At 43.0% G+C, this 22,682-nt stretch overlaps 1 protein-coding gene across 2 annotated transcripts in view; it reads left to right on the top strand.

Moving 5' to 3' along the window:
- MYOG (myogenin) overlaps nt 1–22,682 on the top strand; it is a 42,519-nt gene that overhangs the window by 9,833 nt on the left and 10,004 nt on the right. Inside the window, exon 2 of one of the 2 annotated variants that reach the window (XM_069945404.1) lies at nt 11,581–12,050. In XM_069945404.1, the coding sequence (XP_069801505.1) occupies nt 11,581–12,050 (470 nt within the window). Of the gene's footprint in view, nt 1–11,525; nt 12,051–22,682 lie in introns of those variants that run through there. The other variant, XM_069945403.1, reaches the window with a different exon arrangement.

The raw sequence follows: 22,682 nt of genomic DNA, 5'->3' as shown, positions 1-22,682 counted from the left end.
AAGTTAATCATATCTCCCCTTAAACGTCTCTTCTCCAGACTAAACAAATGTAATTCTTTTAATCTCTCCTCATAACTAAGATGCTCCATTCCCCTTATTAGTTTAGTTGCCCGTCTTTGTACCCTCTCCAGCTCTAGAACATCCTTTTTATGAATCGGGTTCCAAAACTGGACAGCATACTCCAGATGGGGCCGCACCAAGGCTTTATAGAGCGGTAATATTATATCCCTGTCCCGAGAGTCCATGCCTGTTATATACAGTACATGACAATATCCTGCTGGCCTTAGAAGCAGCTGACTGACATTGTGTGCTGTTCTGTAGTCTATTATCTACAAGTACACCCAGATCCTTCTCTATCAGTGACTCTCCCAGAGTAACTCCCCCCAGGACATATGATGCATGCGGGTTATTAGTACCCAGGTGCATAACTTTACATTTATCCACATTGAACCTCATTTGCCAAGTGGACGCCCAAACACTCAGTGTGTCTAAGTCATCCTGTAACATCTGCACATCCTCCATAGACTGTACTGTACTACAAAGCTTGGTGTCATCTGCAAAGATAGAAACATTGCTGTTAATTCCATTCTTAATATCATTAATAAACAAGTTAAACAGAAGAGGGCCCAGTACTGACCCTTGGGGTACACCACTTATTACCGGGGACCATTCGGAGTAGGAATCATTGACCACCACTCTCTGGGTACGATTATTAAGCCAGTTTTCAATCCAGTTACACATTAAATTTTCCAAACCGATAGACTTTAACTTACCCATCAGACGTCCATGAGGAACTGTGTCAAACGCTTTTGCAAAATCCAGGTACATGATATCCACAGCCGCGCCGCCATCCAGGCTTCTACTTACCTCTTCATAGAAACATATTAGGTTGGTTTGACAGCTTCTGTCCTTAGTAAAACCATGCTGGTTATCACTTATAATACTATTAGCCACTACATATTCCTGGATGTAGTCCCTTATAAGCCCCTCAAATAGTTTCCCCACAATGGACGTTAAGCTTACGGGTCTATAGTTACCTGGGGAAGTTCGAGAGCCCTTTTTGAAGATCGGCACTACATTTGCCTTACGCCAGTCCCTCGGCACAATACCAGTAAGCAAAGAATCACTGAATATTTCATACAAGGGTAGAGAAATTACAGAACTGAGTTCCCTAAGAACTCTGGGGTGTAATCCATCAGGCCCTGGAGCTTTGGTTACATTGAGTTTGTTTAATTTATCTTGGACCATATCTATAGTAAACCAGTTCAGTACATTACATGTGTTAGCAGCACTGGCCCCACCCACCTCAGTACTGGCCCCACCCACCACAGCTCCATCCTCTTCTTTTGTATATACAGAGCTGAAGAACCCATTAAGTAACTCAGCTTTCTCATGATCCCCAGTTATTAATTCCCCGTCACCATTATTTAGGGGTCCTACATGCTCTGTCCTTGTTTTTTTTTGCATTAATATATTTGGAGAATTTTTGGGGTTTCTTTTGCTATCTATGGCTACCTGCCTTTCATTGTGAATTTTTGCTGCTTTTATTACATTTTTACAGGTTTTGTTGACTTCTTTGTAATGTTTAAATGCTACAGCTGACCCCTCTGATATATATTTTTTGAATGCCCCTTTTTTCTCATTTATAGCCCTTCTAACCTCGGTTGTAAGCCATGTGGGATTGGATTATAACCGTTTATATTTGTTACCCATAGGAATATATTTGGTAGTACAGTTATTTAATGTGGATTTGAAGATTTCCCATTTATTAGCTGTATCAGTATGTGACAGCAGCCGCTCCCAGTCTATGCCCTGAAGTTCTGCCCTTAACCCAGGAAAATTGGCCCTTTTAAAATTAAGAGTTTTTGCCCTCCCAACATGTTTTTCTTTTCTACACTTTAAGCTAAAAGTCACTATATTGTGGTCACTATTACCCAGGTGTTCATGGACAGTGACATCCCCAACCAGCTCAGCGTTGTTAGAAATAACCAGATCCAACAAGGCATCACTTCTAGTTGGCTCCTCCACAAACTGGCCCAGAAAATTATCCTGCAGGAGGTTAAGAAATTCCCTCCCCTTTGTGGTTTTAGCTGAACCGTGACCCCAATCTATATCTGGGTAGTTGAGGTCCCCCATTACCACTACTGTCCCCTCCCGGGCAGCCCGCTCTATTTGTCTATTCAACTGGCCATCTACCTCCTCAGTAATGTTGGGGGGTCTATAGATTACACCAAGAATAATTTTTTCACTCTTTACCTCCTTCTGTAGTTCTACCCACAATGCTTCCACATCATCACAGTCATCGCCCACTATTGCATCTTTTACACTCACTTTAATATCATTTCTGACATACAGACATACTCCTTCTCCCCTTCTGCCCACCCGGTCCCTTCTGAACAACGTAAATCCCTGAATATTGACAGCCCAGTCATGTGAGGAGTCCAGCCATGTCTCAGTCACACCAACCACATCAATGGACTTCTCCAGAACCAAGGCCTCCAGCTCCCCCATCTTGCTGGCTAGACTTCTGGCATTAGTAACCATACACTTTATATTACCATTGAGTTTCACTGCTTCATTATAAGAAATGGGATTTATTACTGTGCTGTGGCTACAATCATCCTCACTGTTCATCCGCAACATATGGATCTCCCTATCCACTGGTCTTATCCTCCCCCCACAGGACCATTTTCCTCCCTCCTCAATGATCTGTCCCCTCTCTAACCTATCCGCCACTACATTACATACTACATTGTCCTCCCTCCACATCCCTAGTTTAAAAACCTCTCCACCCCTTCTAGGATTCTCTCCCCCAGCACAGCGGACCCCCTTCCATTAAGGTGCAAATTATCTGCGGAAAACAGTTTGTACCCCAATGAAAATTCAGCCCAGTGCTCTAAAAACCCAATGCAATACTTGGTAATGTCATTGCCCATGGAACTGGATTCTCTCAGCAGATTTTCATTCCGCCATGAGAACGTAGCCACAAGCTTACTAACCCAGCAGCTGCCAGGCGCTACACAAGCTAATACTTTACTTCTCCCCGGTCACTGGCGTCTCGCTCAGCCAATCAGTGGCTGTGACGAGACATTGCACTGTTTGGCTGAGTGGGATGGAGGCGGGAGGGTAGGTAATGTATAAGCCAATCAGTGACTCGGCAATCGCTCAGATGGGCTGTGACGTTGCAGCTGGAAGAGCCAGGGACATAACATACCCAGTTTCCATCCGAAGATGGCAGTCCTCAGCAGGATCCAGAAGCGGCATTATGGAGGCACAGGGACTGGTAAGTATACATTGTTTATTAAGTTCCCACACCCCGCTGCCTGCAGTTTTTGAATTTTATGAGACCCTCATTTTACGGAAAAATTAGTCTTCCACTCTAAAACGCGCCAATACTCTCTTGTTAGCTTATTGAATCTTTTGTGCGCCAATAAAATCACTCTCATGGGCCATACGTCTACCTAAACAGGGAATGTGCAGCTAATAACAATGAATTTTATTGGGCAGCATGAATGATCTAGTAATGGTTTGTGTTGCTTGGTTGTGTTATTGATTGTACCTTGTAAAGCGAGATTGGAGCTTGTTATCATAGCTCTCTCCACCCATATAAAAGGGTCCTAAGAATTTAAAATGAACCAGATCTCAATCTGTTCGACAAGTTTGATCCATGGAGGCTGCACCTTGTAGCTTACAAAACATATAGGGGGAGATTTATCAAACATGGTGTAAAGTGAAACTGGCTCAGTTGCCTCTAGCAACCAATCAGATTCCACTTTTCATTTTCCAAAGAGTCTGTGAGGAATGAAAAGTGGAATCTGGTTGCTGGTGGCAACTGAGCCAGTTTCACTTTACACCATGGTTGATAAATCTCCCCCACAGGTTCTGCTGCTATTGTCTTAAAGTGACTCTGTACCCACAATCTGCCCCCCAAACCACTTGTACCTTCGGATAGCTGCTTTTAATCCAAGATCTGTCCTGGGGTCCGTTCGGCAGGTAATGCAGTTATTGTCCTAAAAAACAACTTTAAACTTGCCGCTGTGTGTCAAACTGGCGTGGCCTAGAGTGTCTGTGCCCTAGGCCTGTAATGCCTCTCCATCCCTCCTCCCAGCCCTCTACACCATTAGGAATGCCCCAGGCAGGATTTCTTCTAATCATCACTGCACATGTGCTGGTTCATCAAAAGGCTCATGTGCAGTGTTCAGACAAGTTATGAGTAGGAGAATCCTTCGAGGGTCATTCCTAACGATGGGGAGGGCGGAGAGGAGGGAGAGGCGGTGCATACCTAAGGCACAGACACTCTAGGCCACCCCAATTTGACACAGGGCTGCAAGTTTAAAGTTGTTTTTAGGACAATAACTGCATCACCTGCCGAACGGACCCCAGGACAGATCTTGGATTAAAAGCAGCTATCTGACAATACAAGCCGTTCTGGGGTCAGTTTGTGGTTACAGAGTCACTTTAATAGCACAGGATAGCTTTAGAGGTCTTATGATTGGGGAATCTTGCCTTGATGAGAGCTATTGTGGTTGCACACAAAGTGCCGACACAGTATTAGGCAGGTGGTGTTAATGTTATGGCTGATCAGGGTAAACTTACAAGGCTTACAATAGATAGATGGACATTAAACTTCAGGAATGACTCATATAAAGTGTTAGCTATGTGCTGCCATAATGGTCGTACATAGGAGGCTTAAAGAATCACTCAAAGTCTTCTTTAAATATTTACGGCTTTTAAGTTTTAATTATTTCCTCATACTCTGAATGCCAGCTGATTCATAGGCTTGGTCTGCAGCAGATGCCACCCACATAGGAGGGTAGGTCAGGAAAAGTTTTCCGGATCTAACTCATTGCTTATCTGACAAGTTTGTGAATAATTTCCTCCACTCAGAATCAAAATATAGATTGCGTCCCCTCAAAAATGTCCCATCCTAAGCTAGCTATGTAAACCAATAATTTACAGGGAACTTCCATGAGGATGACCCGGAGTCATTGCTGTGATTAGTGTTGAGCGAGCACTTAAATGCTCAAGTGCTTGTTACTCGGGTCAGGTATTTTCAATGAGTGAGTAAAGAACCCCAATGAATTCTATGGGAGACTGGTGATATTGTCCCCTGCCGAGATAAGGAGTTCTCAGCTTAAGCTTATATTCTGGACATTACCGTATTTACGGTAATACCCCAGGGGCATTACCATATTTACGGTAATGCCCCTGTAATGCTGTAGGCCCTGCCCCCTCCATGACATAATCACCACCTCAGAGTCATAGGCCCTGGCCCCTCTGTGACAGCCGTATCAGTGGGGCGGGGCCTAGGCCTCTAAGTCGGCCCATTCCAATGACACCACAGAGGGGGCAGGGCCTATGCATTGAAGACATCACAGAGGGGGCGGGGTATACAGGGATATAAGGCACGACGGGCCATGAAGCTCCGCTCATACAGCATTGTTCACAAACAATAACATGCATTTTTGAGGGGAGAGACCACCAAGAAATCCTTTATACGGTAAGATAGGAAACGTCCAGCAAGTAAGCTTAAGAATGGTGCTGAAAACTTCTTATATGGAAAGAGGGGGGACAATATCACTTTAACCAGGTTGGCAGAGTGGAGGGTGTCTAGTTGAACTTTTTTTTATCCGAACACCCATGTGCGATCAAGCCCAGACATAGAGCTTGATCAAGCCCCCGATGCACTATGCTCAACTGAGCATGCTCACTCAACACCAGGTGTAATATTTGTTGCCTAGAGACTATTATCACACGGGTCAAATACTAAAAAGCCCCCCCCCCTCTCGCAGCTCACCACGGCCACCCCTTTTACTTACTGTCAGTGCATTTAATAGCGCGGGTAGTGAGCGAGGAACGACGAGCAAGTGAGCGCTGACCTGACAGGTGGGCGCTCACTTGCTCCTCTGAATCGGCACATGTATTAGGGGCTTTAAATCGGAATGATTGTTGTCCTGCAGTTCCTAGGCTCTAATCCAACCAAGAGCGACATTTGTATGGGGTTTTATGCTGTCCCTGTGCTTGCATGGGTTTTCACCGAATGCGTATGTTTCCTCCCACACAACAAAAACATACTAGTAGCGTCTAGCGTCTAATAAAATGTCCCGTGTATGTGTGTGTGTCTGAGATAAAGACCGTTTTATTACCAGCCTCCTTCAGACACTGAATGATGACCGTTCTCTCTGTGTTGTATGAGTAACAGGAAATATATCTGAGAGGCCGCCTTAAAGGGGTTGTCCGGCGAAATTTTTTCTTCTTTCATATCAACTGGTGTCAGAAAGTTTCATAGATTTGTAATTTACTTCTATTTAAAAATCTCAAGTCTTCCCATACTTATGTCCTACAGGAAGTGTTGTTTATTTACATTCAGAAACAGTGCTCTCTGCTGACATCTCTGGCGGAGTCAGGAACTGTCCAGAGCAGCAGCAGATCCCCATAGAAAACCTCTCCTGCTCAGGACAGTTCCTGACTCCGCCAGAGATGTCAGTAGAGAGCACTGTTTTTGAATGATGGCTCAGCCATCACCCCGGTCACTGACTGGCAGAGGGGGCAATTGCTCAGCCGGGTCATGATGTTGCAGCTGGAAGAGGTGGGTACGTGACGTACCTGGATTGCAATCCGCAATCTGCCAAATATTTGTCAGTAATGCATCCATGCTGCATCTGTAATCTGTATTTTTTGTGAATCAGCAAAAAAGGTGAAGGTGATAGTTAAAGTGATAATGGTTTAACGTTATTACTAGAGATGAGAGAACTTTTCAAAAGTTCAGTTTGGCGGGTTTGCCAAACGTTAATGTAAAGTTCAGGTTTGTGTCGGACCGAACTTTAAGCAACCACATTAAAACAGCCAAATAACTGCAGGTTTTTAGCTGTACATGTCTGCGCTCCCTCAGGGTCCTTCTTCTCCAATCCTGTCCTGGCATCTTTTACGGTAAAGGCCGGTTCAGCCAATCACAGGCTGCAGTGCTCTCCTGTCCTAATCAGCCTGTGATTGGCTGTCAAGGCGTGAACAGCCTGCTTAGCCAATCACAGGCTGCAGTGCAGCCCCATCCTAGTTAGCCTGTGATTGAGCAGGCCTTCACCACAGAAGACGCAGAGACAGGACGAGAGAGACATCGGGGGACCACGGACAGGTAAAAATATGTTTATTTTTGTTTTTTTACATGAGCGCTGCGAACTTGCCGAACCCTTTCCGAACTTTGGGGAAAGTTAAATTCGGTAACTAACCAAATTTTCTACAGAGTTCGAAACGATCGGCATCCGATTTAAATCAACGGGCCCTAAATTTGTCCGTAATTACGGACTAAACTATGGAACGTATGAATGTAGCCTTACTCTCTCATTCATAACAACCTAATAAAGCTAGTGACAATAGTTCTCAGTTTCTTCATTGCTCTGCACAATATGTGATACAAAGATAAATGTTTCCCATGGCGGGGAAGAGTAATGGCTGCTATGTAATCGGTAAATAATATCCGATCAGGTGACAGGTAGACAGCACTAATCGCTCACAGATCAACTAGCACATTTACATAAAGGAAATCTAGACTCTCCACAGCCCCACCATAGGGGATGCATTGTGTATGGTAATCTTATGTAGATGCTATGTATCTGCACCGACCACACATCCTATAAACCTACAGAAATGATTTGCATGTTAACCAGGAGACGCTCCGAGAGGCCAGGAAGACGTTAATAAAATTTTAGCTTTCCACCTTCTTGATTATCACAGTGTTTTATTGAAGCGTTAGCATTTTCCATGCATTTTAGATTAGCTTTATATTCAGCAAATATCAGTAATCAGATCCGGTATTGATAATTACATCCAGCAAACATACAGATATTACTGCCGGATCTGTGATGATTCATGTTGGCAGACAATGCAGGGTATTTTCTAAAGTCCTAAGCTTACCAGCTACAAAGAATATGTCCACAAGTTATTTGTAAAACACTTACTTAAAGGACAAGTGCCATGAAAAACTTTTTCCCAGTAATTGAAGCACATTACAAAGTTATATAACTCTGTAATATGCTTCAATCACCTATCTGCCTCCCTTCCCTGTCTTTTCCCCCCTCCACCCCCCACCAGGAAGTGTCCTGACTCACACAGACCTGATTACTGTCGTCACCGTCACCAAGCTCTTCTCTCAGCTCCTTCTCCTGTTACACTAGCCCCCCCCTCCCCTGCCTTGTCAGGTGACAGGCTTGCTCAGCTCCCATTGGCTGAACAACTGCAAGCCATCACTTGTCACATCTCACTTGCTTATCTTCCCTCTGACTGACTCCGGCACATAGGCAGCCCCCCCCCTCCCCTCATACCCTCTCTCCTGCTGCCCTGGACTCAGTGAAGGAGTCATGTCACTAGAGAAGATAAGCTGAGCAAGCAGAGTCACCTGACAAGGAGGGGGAGGGGGAGGCTGGTGTAACAGGAGCTAGAGCAGCCCTCCTGCTGATGACTCATCCTCACAAGAAGGAGCTGCCTGGTGACGGTGACGACAGTAATCAGGTCTGTGTGAGTCAGGACACTTCCCGGTGGGGGGTGGAGGGGGGAAAAGACAGGGAAGGGAGGCAAATAGGTGATTGAAGCACATTACAGAGTTATATAACTTTGTATTGTGCTTCAATTACTGGGAAAAAGTTTTTCATGGCACTTGTCCTTTAAGAGGGAAGTCGGGTGAATTTTTATTAAAGTATTGTTTTGGCCTCCAAAAGTTTGTATAACTTCTGTAATCACCAATACACACTTATTACAGGAAATGCTTTAAAGTGCTTTTTTCCCCTGCACTTACTACTGCATAAAGGCTTCACTTCCTGGATAACATGGTGATGTCACTTCTTGGATAACAAGGTGATGTCACTTCCTGGATAACATGGTGATGTCACTTCCTGGATAACATGGTGATGTCACTTCCTGGATAACATGGTGATGTCACTTCCTGGATAAAATGATGATGTCATGATCCGACTCCCAGAGCTGTGCAGGCTGTGGTTGCTGGAGAGGATGGTGGCAGGGGGACACTGAGGGACACAGGACACTGGAGGGACACTAAGCATCCCTCTGCCATCATATTCTCCAGCAGCCACAGCGTGCACAGCTCTGGGAGTCGGGTCGTGACATCACCATGTTATCCAAGAAAGCATATTATAATATTAATTGCACACCATGCTTTACTAACGTTCTAATTGCACTCAATAGTGTGTGCAGATATAATACTACTATCATGTTATCCAGGAAGTGACATAACCATGTTATCCAGGAAGTGACATCACCATGTTATCCAGGAAGTGACATAACCATGTTATCCAGGAAGTGACATCACCATGTTATCCAGGAAGTGACATCACCATGTTATCCAGGAGGTGAAGCCTTGATGCAGTAGTAAGTGCAGAGAAAAAAAGCACTTTATAAGCATTTCCTGTAATAACTGTATATTGGTGATTTGTATTACTTTTGGGGGGCAATACAATACTTTAATTAAAAAATGTCACCGACTTCTCCTTTAATTTTTAAAATTTTAATTAGAAAACATCCGATCTAACCTCACAAACAATACATAAGACAAACCAACATTATTGAGAATGGGAATAAAAGGAAGGAAGTGTGAAACAATCATGGACGTTCTGTAACATCTAAACTGTCCTCAGCAGTTTGTGAGGATAGATAGATAGATAGATAGATAGATGGATGATAGATAGGAGATAGATAGAAGACAGATAGACAGATCAGTGGCGTAGCGACCGTGGTCGCAGCAGTCGCCACCACGACCGGGCCGCTACCAATGGGGGTCCTGTGAGGCCCCCCCTTGCCACCACACTGCCCCCCTCCCTCTTGTGACCGCAAGCAGTGTTTTGCTTGTGGTCACAAGAGGCTGGTCCCCCGGCTTACGCGTGGCTCTCGGATCCCCGACTCGGTCCCATCCCTGGCAGCACACATCAGTGACCTCTGTGTGCGCCGGGGAAGTACTTCCGGTGCAGGGAGCATCTAAACCAAGCCACCCTGAGCCGGAAGTAACATCCCCAGCGCACACAGAACTCACTGGTGTGTGTGCTGCCGGGGAGCCGGGAGCCACGTGTCAGCCGGGGAGGGGACTGAGCCTGCAGAAGAGAAACACGGCGGGGGACAGTTGCAGGTGAGTGTTTTTTTGTTTTTTTTTCTCATCTGCTTTGCACAGGGGGGCATTATCTATAAGGGGGATATATGGGGGGGCCATCTATAAGGGGGATAACATGGCGGGGGCCATCTATAAGGGGGATACATGGGGGGGCATTTATAAGTGGAATACACGGGGGGGCATCTATAAGGGGGATACATGGGGGGCCATCTATAAGGGGGATACATGGGGGGCCATCTATAAGGGGGATACGGGGGACATCTATAAGGGGGATACATGGGGGGCCATCTATAAAGGGGATACATGGGGGCCATCTATAAGGGGGATATATGGTGGGCCATCTAAAAGGGGGATAACATGGGGGCCATCTATAAGGGGGGATACATGGGGGGCAGCTATAAGGGGGATACATGGGGGGGCATCTATAAGGGGGATACATGGGGGCATCTATAAGGGCGATACATGGGGGGCATTTATAAGGTGGATACATGGGGGGCCATCTATAAAGGAGATAACATGGGGGGCCATCTATAAGGGGGATAAATGGGGGGGCATCTATAAGGGGGATAACAGTAGGGGCATCTATAAAACGAATAACATGGGGCCATCTATAAGGGGGATAACATGGGGGGTTGAGGAAGGGGGGGCCCAAATTGACCTCTTGTACCAGGGCCCAAGAGACATTAGCTATGCCCCTGAGATAGATAGATAGATAGATAGATAGATAGATAGATAGATAGATAGATAGATAGATAGATAGATAGATTTTCTTGTAATAGCTGAAAATCTTGACAGAAACCATTCAGAATAAAATGGGTAAACAAAATATGCTACAATTAAAAAGTGTCGTCCCAGGAAGCTTTGTCTCTCCAGATATTTTCGGAAAATACTGTACTGAGTGCAAGGAGACAAGTGTCCCAAATTGCCCCCATTTCCTCTACACTTTTTTTTATACTTTATATATTAGATCGCACTGGGTAAAGTCGTGACTATCCAAATGTTATATCCAAAAGTTCTGATGTTCCAAACACTGGAATTAAAAAAGTTATCCTCTCCTTCTCCCTCTCTCTCTCTCTCTCTCTCTCTCTCTCTCTCTCTCTCTGTCTCTCTCTCCTAGCAATTAGTATAATTACCAAATATATATGCAAAAATTCTATCCTAAATTCTCTATAGAAAGGGAATGTCATTTTTTTTTCTTCCACCAGAATCCACTAGGGAGAATCCTGTCCATCCAGACGTAAAAAAAAAAAAGTTTTGATGTCAGGCAACAGCTAAAAAGTGGATCAAATTTCGGGACCGTTTTCTATATTTATCTCTGTGATTTAATGCTGGGCAGAGGGTTTAAATGGCATCAAACAGTTGGTGTGAAGGGGAGAAGTGCAGTTGCTGCGGACTTGTTGAGGAGTCACACACATCTTTACAGTCCTGAACTATGGAACTCTTTGAAACCAGTCCTTATTTTTTTCCAGACCAAAGATTTTACGACAATGAAAATTATTTTTCCGCACGGCTCCCAACATACGATCAATCTGGATTTCAAGAGCGTGGATCAATAGGACTTTGCACTGAAGGGGTTTTACTGCAAGATTCGGGAATTGAAGAAAAGGTCTCCCCTCATTCCACAATAAGCCAGCAAGAGCATTGTCCAGGTCAGTGCCTACCATGGGCCTGCAAGATGTGCAAGCGTAAGACTGTGTCGTTGGATAGAAGACGAGCGGCAACCCTGAGAGAGAAGCGCAGGCTAAAGAAGGTCAACGAAGCCTTTGAAGCCTTAAAAAGAAGCACTTTGTTAAACCCTAACCAGAGGCTCCCCAAAGTGGAGATCCTGAGAAGCGCCATTCAGTATATTGAACGACTACAAGCTCTGTTGGCTTCTCTTAACCAGCAAGAAAGGGACCAAAGAGATTTACTCTACATCAGTAATGGATCACAGAGAGGAGTAAGTAACTTCATAAATATAAAAAATATAAAAATATAAAAAATATAGAAAATGTAATATAAAAATATTAATATAATAATAATAATAATAATAATAATAATAATAATAATAATAATAATAATGCAATAATAATAATATAAAAATATTATCTATCTCCTATCTATTATCTATCTATCTATCTATCTCCTATCTATTATCTATCTATCTATCTATCTATCTATCTATCTATCTATCTATCTATCTATCTATATTCTTACTATAATTATCTATCATTATTTCCCAGATCTATCCATCTATCATGTATTTGCCAGGATTATAGACATGATGTGTCTTAATGACATCTTTATGATTTTTTTCCTCCTGTTTTACATGGGACTGCCTAATGCTTTCTCTTAGCTTGACATGTTGAATAGCAGGTCTATCTGACAGAGATTGATGGGTCAAGTTGCTTCTTCATAATGACCTTGACCAAAACAATTGATGTCTTTAGAATAACAAAGCCATCTATTCTGTCTGACATGACAATCCCTTATATATGCCTCCAGCATTATGCATGAGTGTAGAGATTACATACAGGAAGCAGGAGGAATGGAAAAGTCGCCTTTTGTTTATTTGTTTATTTTTGTAATTATTTATTTATTTGATTTATTATTTATGTTTATTATTGGTTATAAGAAGAATAAGATGTTTGTTTATAAAGAGAGAGAGAGAGAGAGAGAGAGAGGGGAGAAACATAGGTACATGACAGATCAATAGATAAATAAATCGATAGATAGATGGATAGATCAATAGATAGATAGATAGATAGATAGATAGATAGGAGATAGATAGATAGATAGATAGATAGATAGATAGGAGCTAGATAGATAGATAGATAGATAGATAGATAGATAGATAGATAGATAGTAGAAAATAAGCCGCACATCCAATTCCAATGTGGCAGGTGCTCAAGGAATTAGGTCCTCAGCCCAAGGATTCCGCAAGTAGAAGAAGGAGAATCCACAGCACACCAGCTCATTTAGTAAAAAAGGTGTAATTTATTCCAAAAAACGGTGAACAAACAGATGCAATCTTTCAATAGCCTCTCGCTATCTTTCTCAAGCTTCTCTGCTTGAGAAACATAACGAGAGGCTATCGAAACATTGCATCTGTTTTTTCACCTTTTTTTTGGAATAAATAACACCTTTTTTACTAAATGAGCTGGTGTGCTGTGGATTCTCCTTCTTCTATATCAATAGATAGATAGATAAATGGATAGATAGATAGATAGATAGATAGATAGATAGATAGATAGATAGATAGATAAATGGATAGATAGGAGATAGATAGATAGATAGATAGATAGATAGATAGATAGATAGATAGATAGATAGGAGATAGATAGATAGATAGATAGGAGATAGATAGATAGATAGATAGATAGATAGATAGATAGATAGGAGATAGATAGATAGATAGATAGATAGGAGATAGATAGATAAATAGATAGATAGATAGATAGATAGAAGATGGATAGATAGATAGATAGATAGATAGATAGATAGATAGATAGATAGATAAATAGATAGATAGATAAATAGGAGATAGATAAATGGATAGATAGATAGATAGATAGATAGATAGATAGATAGATAGGAGATAGATAGATAGATAGAAGATGGATAGATAGATAGGAGATAGATAGATAGATAGATAGATAGATAGATAGATAGATAGATGGATAGATGGATAGATAGATAGGAGATAGATAGATAGATAGATAGATGGATAGATAGATAGGAGATAGATAGATAGATAGATAGATAGATAGATAGAAAGATAGGCGATAGATAGATAGATAGATAGATAGATAGATAGAAGGTAGATAGATAGATAGATAGATAGATAGATAGATAGATAAAAAGATAGATAAAAAGATAGATAATAAATAGATAGATAATAGATAGAAGACATGACATACACAAAAATGCCCCAGTTTGTTTTCTTTCTAGACAACACTTGAACTCCTTACATATGTCAATGCCAATATGGTGTTAAGGATGACCCCCTAACCTCCTGGGCTAATAAAGGTCACATGGTGGAGGAGCCGGTGATCATGGTGTGCGGGGCAGGGTCAGGAGCAGCAGGCCTCAGGAGACCACAGCTCATCGTCATGCCTCCTTAGGGTTCCCCACACAGTCCTGTCAGTCATCTCTCTAGTAACACCTGCCCTGCTATGTAAGTAATGCAGAGCTAAACAAACTGCTAAACAAATGGCTATTAAATTTAATGGAGTAATGCTAGAAAACATCTGTTCCTGAAGAGACGGCCATACGTTTGTATCCCTTCTTTTTCATGGTACCTGACTGATCTTGTCCACATGATGTTTGTATATCCCAGCCTTCAGATAGTAGGCCGCAGTTCTTGCGCAGGACTCCAGACCACAGACTTTGGATATGTTCAATCGTTTCAATGAAATCTATTTCACATACGTTTATGGCGTTGTTCCATCCTGCAGCATACACATAGATTTCGCCAAACTCCATTCAGATGATTGAGACAGCCACTAAAAGTTTTAAAACAAGTCTATCTCATGTGATCACCCGCTTAAAGGGTTCGTCCACATTACATGCCATACCAGTCACTTAATAAAAAAAACAAAAAAACTATCACACGTCCTACAGACATTTAACTTTTGATCAGTGATGTCTGGGTGTGCTAACCTCTATCAGTCGTTAGATAGGGCCAGGAGAAGCGCTCAGCTAAGCCCTTCCCTCCCTGACTTCTATTTCACTGCAGGAGACAGTCTTCATTGTAAATCTAAGGAAACCATATTAATCTTATGATTTTATGGAAGAATTAATATGGATAGAAGAACTAAGCTGCAGGAGGTGTTACTAAAGGCATGGCCATGTTTGTACCACAGCGTAGCGGGACAATAAATCTTTTCCTATATAGCTTCCTTGTAGTGAGTGACAGTAACAGGCTGTGTGTGTGTGTGTGCGTGTGGCACAGTGATTCATACGCCTTGTGTATTCAGCCAGTGTAGCTGCGGTCTCCATCTTCTTACGGTATCGGTTTACCTATACATGTGTGTCCAGTCACTCACTCACATTATCCTTTCACTTATGACGGCTGGGACTCGTGCGTTCCTAACATGGAGGCTTGTAGTAACTATGTCTACATGATCTTCCTTCTATTCATATTCATTGGATTGAAGCAGTGGTCATATCTATAGAAAGTTCTTTGCAATTGAAATATTAAGGACAGACCGTTTGCCGTACATGCAAATAATACATTATTATTTATCAAAGATATTACATTACTGAGAATGATTACAGACTGGATGGCTTACCACTAGGAGAGATATACTATATCTATACTGTGACTTTTGTTCACAGTTTAGTTAACAGTGCATTTGAAGGTATAGCATTACAGTATGTTCACACATGGCAGATTTAAAGGGGTATTCCACTCAAACATAACTTTTCATTGTTGCTGCCCATGGTCAGACTAACAATTCATTCCATATTTGATATTGTCTATTTAGTCTCCTTCCCCCAGTTCAGAGCTTTCTGGTGAAGACACAAAAATCTGTGTGTGAACTTCTCTCTCTCTCGCTGATGAACTCACTGTGATAAATCCTCCTGGCATCACAAAGAAGTTACAAAGTTGCAGATAAAGTCTGCCAGGGATTTGTTTACATCAGAAGAGAGGAGAGGTGGGGGAGGTGGGGGAGACGGAGAGAAAAAAACTGATTTTTGTGTCTTTGGCAGAAAGCAGCAGCTCAGAACTGTGGGAAGGAGACTGAATAGATAACAACAAGTATGGAATGAACTGTTAGTCTAACCATGGGCAGCAACATATGAAATTGAATACTCCTTTAATGGACATGTATGGAGCAGATCTTTAGGTGCAGGAATTTGTATAGCACTGGGAGATACAGAAACTAGTAGGGGATAAGAGAAGCGCAGTCATAGGAATGCTGTGAAAGATGATTTACAGGGAATCTGTCTGCACTCAGACCCAACCCTCTCCGATTTTGCTAATACATTTCTGTTGCAAACTTGTCTCCTCCTGACATGCTGCTTTTTCCTTCCCATTGCTGTCAGCTTGTTGTCTAGGTAACCGGCCACCACTCTGCCCTAAAAGCAATGGTCTGGCTAGTGTATATACATATAGATAGATAGGGGGAGATTTATCAAGCATGGTGTATGGTGAAACTGGCTCAGTCAGTTGCCCCTAGCAACCAATCAGATTCCACTTTTCATTCCTCACAGACTCTTTGGAACATGAAAGGTGGAATCTAATTGGTTGCTAGGGGCAACTGAGAGAGTGTCACTTTACACCATGTTTGATAAATCTCCCCCATAGGGTATACATATTAGTATTATATATTATACAGTATATATGCACTATATCTCTATACATTTACTATATATATATATATATATATATATATATATATATATATATATATATACACATACACACACACACACACACACGGTGGAAGGTGAATCTGTAAAACTGGCTCAGTTGCCCCTAGCAACCAATCAGATTCCACCTTTAATTTTCCAAAGAGTCTGTGAGGAATGAAAGGTGGAATCTGATTGGTTGCTAGGGGCAACTGAGCCAGTTCTACTTTACACCATGTTTGATAAATCTCCCTCTTCATAACCCTATTACACTTACTGTTGGATCAAAAGTGCCGATACATGTCACCATGGTAATGGGCCTTGGTGAAGTAAGAGCCATTAGACAAGTGGGCCAGTTCCATTAGGTAGTTGGCTGCTGGGTAACAGTAGTATGTCTTTAACCCCTTAGTGACCGCCATGCTGCCTTTTCACGGCGGCCACTAATGGGCTTTATTCCGATGCGTACGCCTTTTAACGGCGGGCGCATCGGAATAAATTACCGCCCGGCGGCGGCTGCAGGACGGGGGATCAGCGGTCAGTGTGACCGCTGACACCCTCCTGTAACTGCCCGGAGCGGAGGATTCTCCGCTCCGGGCAGTTTAACCTGTTAAATGCCGCTGTCAAACCATGACAGCGGCATCTAACGGGTCCCGGTGGATCCCGGACGGCGCCGTGGTTCACTTACATGATCGCGATGTCCCGCGGCGCCGTCCGGGGTCCCGATGTCTCCATGGTGATTCCGGGGTCCTAATGAAGGTCCCCGGGGTCACCATGGAGATGCCTCATGCTGACAGGGGTGGCCGCGGCTATTGCCTGTCAGCATGAGGCATGATACAATACATTGCAGTACATCAGGTACTGCAATGTATTGTATCAGTGATCTAAGTATTTTACACTAGTGTACAGTAATGTACACTAGTGTAAAAGTAAAAAAAAGTGAAAAAAAGTGTGCACCAAACACAACACAGCCCCCCCCCAGCCCCCCCCAATAATAAAGATGCATTACATTCCCCATACACTATAAAACATTACATAAAAGTGATCAAAAACACAAATCCTATACATATTTGGTATCGTTACGTCCGTAACGACCCAATCTATAAAACTATATCAATAATTATATTGCACGACACACGCTGTAAAAAAAAAATAAAAAAAACAGTACTAGAATAGCTGTATTTTATCAATCCACTTTAGAAAATACGTCATAAAAGAGATCAAAAAGTCATATACATATAAAACTTGGTATCAATAGAAACTACAGATCTTCCCGCAAAAAATAAGCCCAAAACCAGCTCTGTCGCGCAAAAGATGAGAACGCTATGGATCTTGCAATGCAGGGACAGTTTTTGTGGGTTTTGGCTAGGAAGATAGTTTCTATTGCGCCAAAGCGGTAATAGTTAAAAAAAACTATACAAATGTGGTATCGCCGGTAATGCCCGCAGCCTCCTCCTCTCAGCTATCGGAGGTCGCTGAGGGGTTGGGGGAGAGTGTGGGGTCAGTCCCGGCCAGTCCCCTCACCGGTGATCGCCGTTATTATCAGTATAAAGGCGGCTACCGGTAACGGGCATTGCCAGCGCAGCTGAACGCTTTCATCTCTTCTCACCGTGAATCCACAGTGAGAGGAGATGAAAACATGTCCCCCCCATCCCCAGAATTAACCCTAGTGACCTGGCCACTGACCCTCCCCTCCCTGGGCGGCCATCTGATCCAAGATGGCCGCCGTCATCACTGTGAACAGACTCTGTTCACAGTGATGGATTCCTAAAAATGATCCAAGCTTCATTCTTTCCACCACAGGAGGTGGCGGAGAGCATGGGGCAATGATCGGTGCCCACCCGATGTGGTCCTAGTACAAGTGATCAGCGGTATATACTATATACCACTGATCGCTTGTTCCAAATGGTGCCGGCACTTTTTTACGCCTGTCACCAAAGTCAAGTGCCCTGGATTACCCGTAACCACCCTGGATTACTTGTAACCACCCCAGATTACCTGTAACCACCCCAGATTACCCATCACCACCCCAGATTATCCGTAACCACCCCAGATTACCCGTAACCACCCCAGATTACCCGTAACCACCCCAGATTGCCCGTAACCACCCCAGATTGCCCATAACCACCCCAGATTGCCCGTAACCACCCCAGATTGCCCATAACCACCCCAGATTGCCCGTAACCACCCCAGATTGCCTGTAACCACCCTAGATTGCCTGTAACCTCCCCAGATTGTCTGTAACCTCCCCAGATTGTCCGTATCCACCCCAGATTGCCCGTATCCACCCCAGACAGCCCATAACCATCCCAGACAGCCCATAACCACCCCAGATTGCCTGTCACCACCCCAGAATGCCCGTAATCTCCACAGATTGCCCGTAATCTCCACAGATTGCCCGTATCCCCACCCATAGCCCATAACCATTCCAGACAGCCCGTAACCACCCCAGATTGCCACAGACTGCCTGTAACTACCCCAAATTGCCTGTAACCACCACAGATTGCTCGCAACCACCCCAGATTTCCCGTCACCACCCCAGATTTTCCGTCACCACCCCAGATTGCCAGTTGCATCCCCAGATAGTCAGTGAACACCACCAGATTGCCCGTCACCTCCCCAGATAGCCAGTAACCACCCCTAGATAGCCAGTAAACACCCCAAGATTGCCCATAACCACCCCATACAGCCAGTAACCACCCCAGATTGCCCGTAACCACCCCAGATTGCCTGTGACCACCCCAGATTGACCGTAACCACCCCAGATTGACCGTAACCACCCCAGATTGACCGTAACCACCCCAGATTGGCACAGACTGCTCGTAACCACCCCAGATTGCCCATAACCCCACCAGATTGCCTGCTGCCACCTCAGATAGCCAGTAAACACCCTGAGATTGTCTATTACCACCCCAGATAACCAGTAAACCCCCACATATTGCCTGTAACTAAAATGACACTCCTTCTCTTCTGAGCCCTGCTGTGTGCCCATACAGTGGTTTATGCCCACATATGGGGTACCATTGTACTCAGGAGAACCTCCATTACAAGTTTTGGGGTGCTTTTTCTCCCTTGTTCCTAGTGAAATTGAGAAATTTCAAACTAAACAAACATGTTATTGAAAAAATTCATTTTTTTCGATTTTTACGGTCTAGTTTTGAATACTTTCCTCCAACAACTGTGGGGTCAAAATGGTCACCACACCCCAAGATAAATTCCTTGAGGGGTGTACTTTCCAAAATGGGGTGATTTTGGGGGGGAGGGTTCTATTCTGTAGACATTACAGGGGCACTGCAAACGCACCTGGCGCTCAGAAACTTCTTCAGGAAAATCATGCACTGAAAATGCTTGGCGCTCCCTCCCTACTGAGCCCTGCTGTGTGCCCACACAGTGGTTTATGCCCACATATGGGGTACTGTTCTACTCAGGAGTACCTGCCTTACATATATTGGGGTGAGTTTTCTCCCCTGTTTCTCGTAAAATTGAGAAATTTCAAACTAAACAAACATGTTATTGGAAAAATTCTATTTTTTCATTTTTACTGTCTTCTTTTGAATACTTTCCTCTAATACCTGTGGGGTCAAAATGGTCACCACACCCCAAGATGTATTCTTTGATGGGTGTACTTTCCAAAATGGGGTGACTTTTGGGGGGGTTCTATTCTGCTGACACTACAGGGGCTCTGCAAACGCACCTGGTGCTCAGAAATTTCTTCAGCAAAATCTGAACTGGAAATGCTAATTGGAGCTCCTTCCCTTCTGAGCCCCGCTGTGTGCCCACACAGTGGTTTATGCCCACATATGGGGTATCGTTCTACTCAGGAGTACCTGCCTTACATATATTGGGGTGAGTTTTCTCCCCTGTTCCTCGTGAAATTGAGAAATTTCAAACTAAACAAACATATTATTGGAAAAATTCTATTTTTTCATTTTTACTGTCTTCTTTTGAATACTTTCCTCTAATACCTGTGGGGTCAAAATGGTCACCACACCCCAAGATGTATTCTTTGATGGGTGTACTTTCCAAAATGGGGTGACTTTTGGGGGGGTTCTATTCTGCTGACACTACAGGGGCTCTGCAAACGCACCTGGCGCTCAGAAATTTCTTCAGCAAAATCTGAACTGGAAATGCTAATAGGTGCTCCCTTCCTTCTGAGGCCTGCTGTGTGCCCATACAGTGGTTTACGCCCACATATGGGGTACCGTTCTACTCAGGAGAACCTGCATTACAAAATTTGGGGTGCATTTTCTCTCATGTTTATTATGAAAATGAGATACTTTAATCTTAACAAATATATTATTGGAAAATTTCTATTTTCCATTTTTTTCCGGCCTAATTGTGAATACTTTCCTCCAGCCCCTGTAGGGTTAAAATGCTCATTATACCCCTAGATTAATTCTTTAAGGTGTCTAGTTTCCAAAATGGGGTCACTTATGGGGGTTTCCAGTATACAAGCCTCCTAAATCAACTTAAAAAAGAACTGGTCCCTAAAGAAATCAGTTTTGGAAATTTCATGAAAATTTGATAATTTGCTGATACATTTCTAAGCCCCATAACAGCCTAAAAAAGTTAAATATGTTTACGAAATGAAGCCAGAATAAAGAGGACATATTGATAATGTGACTTACTAACTAATTTTTGTCATGTGCCTTTTTTTTTTAGAAGCAAAGAATTTCAAAGTTCGTAAAGTGCAAAATTTTCAAATTTTTCATTATATTTTGATGTTTTTCACAAAAAACACACAAGACAGTGACCAAATTTTGCCACTAACATAAAGTACCATATGTTACGAAAAAACAATCTCAGAATCGCTAGCATACGTTAAAGCATCACTGAGCTATAAGCGCATAAAGTGAGACAGGTCAGATTTTGAAAAATGAGCCTGGTCATTAAGGCCCAAACAGGCTTGGTCCCTAAGGGGTTAAGCAACAGACCATCCGGGAGGGCTTTTACTGGGGGTGGGTAATGTGTTGGGTGGGGGCAGTCACTGGAGGAAGCCAGCGTCTGCCATACAGCTAAGGTGATAGTGAGGTAAACTACCACTGTATAGGAAGTGCTCAGAGCAGCAGGAGTTCCTTTGTTGGTTTTGCTGCACCTGTACCTGTTGTGCCTTAATAAACATACAGAAGGACCTGTTTGCACCAAAGGCCCGCCCGCTGAGTTTGACAAACTTGCAGTGGGATGACAATCCGAGAAATCTGCTGCGCATCCTGTATGTGTGAACGCACCCTAAAGAAAACTGCAAGCACAAATATGTAAAGTGTGAACTAGGTCACACAGCAGCTACCACCACCACCACCACGTATCTTGTGTCCTCAAATCCATGCTGATATATTATACCCATGGTAATGCAGTGTAACAAATGCAGCCTCATGAGCGGGAGTAAGTCAGGACATATCTAAGAACGTACGACATTCGTGTTTTTATATTTTATCGTTGAACATTAATTGGGATTTTAGAACTTTGCACGTAACATTACTTACAAGGATTTGTACGATTGTCATGGTTTACCTTTATTTTACGCTGTGTGAACATAGCCAAAAAAAATCAGAGTGGGGGGAACACCTTAACATTTCTTCATAGAGTTTTCTTGTGCAAAATGCAGTGGGTAGATGATAGCTGGATAGGGAGATACAAAAAACTAAAGAGACAATTGTTTTTATTTCATATTGCTGATTGGCCGTGTGATAGGGGCTTCAGTTATATTTTTCATCCAATTTGATAAAATGATAAAATGCCAGAGATAGAAGTCTCAATAGTAACGTCGTAAAAGAATCTCAAGACTTCTAATAATTAAAAAAAATATATATATATATTTATATATAAACAAATAATGCTAAAATGTACTAATACACACTATCTTGGGGAGAAAAGCCACAAACCTTTTTTGACGACTAACTATTAATGATAAACGATCTTAAACGGCCGCTACGGACAACAACCTGAAATCGTTCACCCAATTACATGGAACGATGATCGTTATTTATGGTCGTTCTTGCGGTCCTATAGTCGTCGCTATTGCGTACGTTTCACCTATGACTTCTAATTCCACCTAACGATGTGCAAACGATTTGCGAACGTTTAAATAATAAAAATAGGTCCAGATCCTATTAAACGATCAACAATTTCTCGTTAGTTGTTTAATCGTTGCCTACTTTTACACTAAACGATTATCGTTCAAATCCGAAGGATCTAACGATTTTTCTGAACGATTATCACCCCGTGCAATAGGGCCCTC

Source organism: Dendropsophus ebraccatus, chromosome 11 (assembly GCF_027789765.1).
Source record: "Dendropsophus ebraccatus isolate aDenEbr1 chromosome 11, aDenEbr1.pat, whole genome shotgun sequence".
Taxonomy (NCBI): Eukaryota; Metazoa; Chordata; class Amphibia; order Anura; family Hylidae; genus Dendropsophus; species Dendropsophus ebraccatus.
This window is presented reverse-complemented; position numbering and strand designations above follow the sequence as displayed.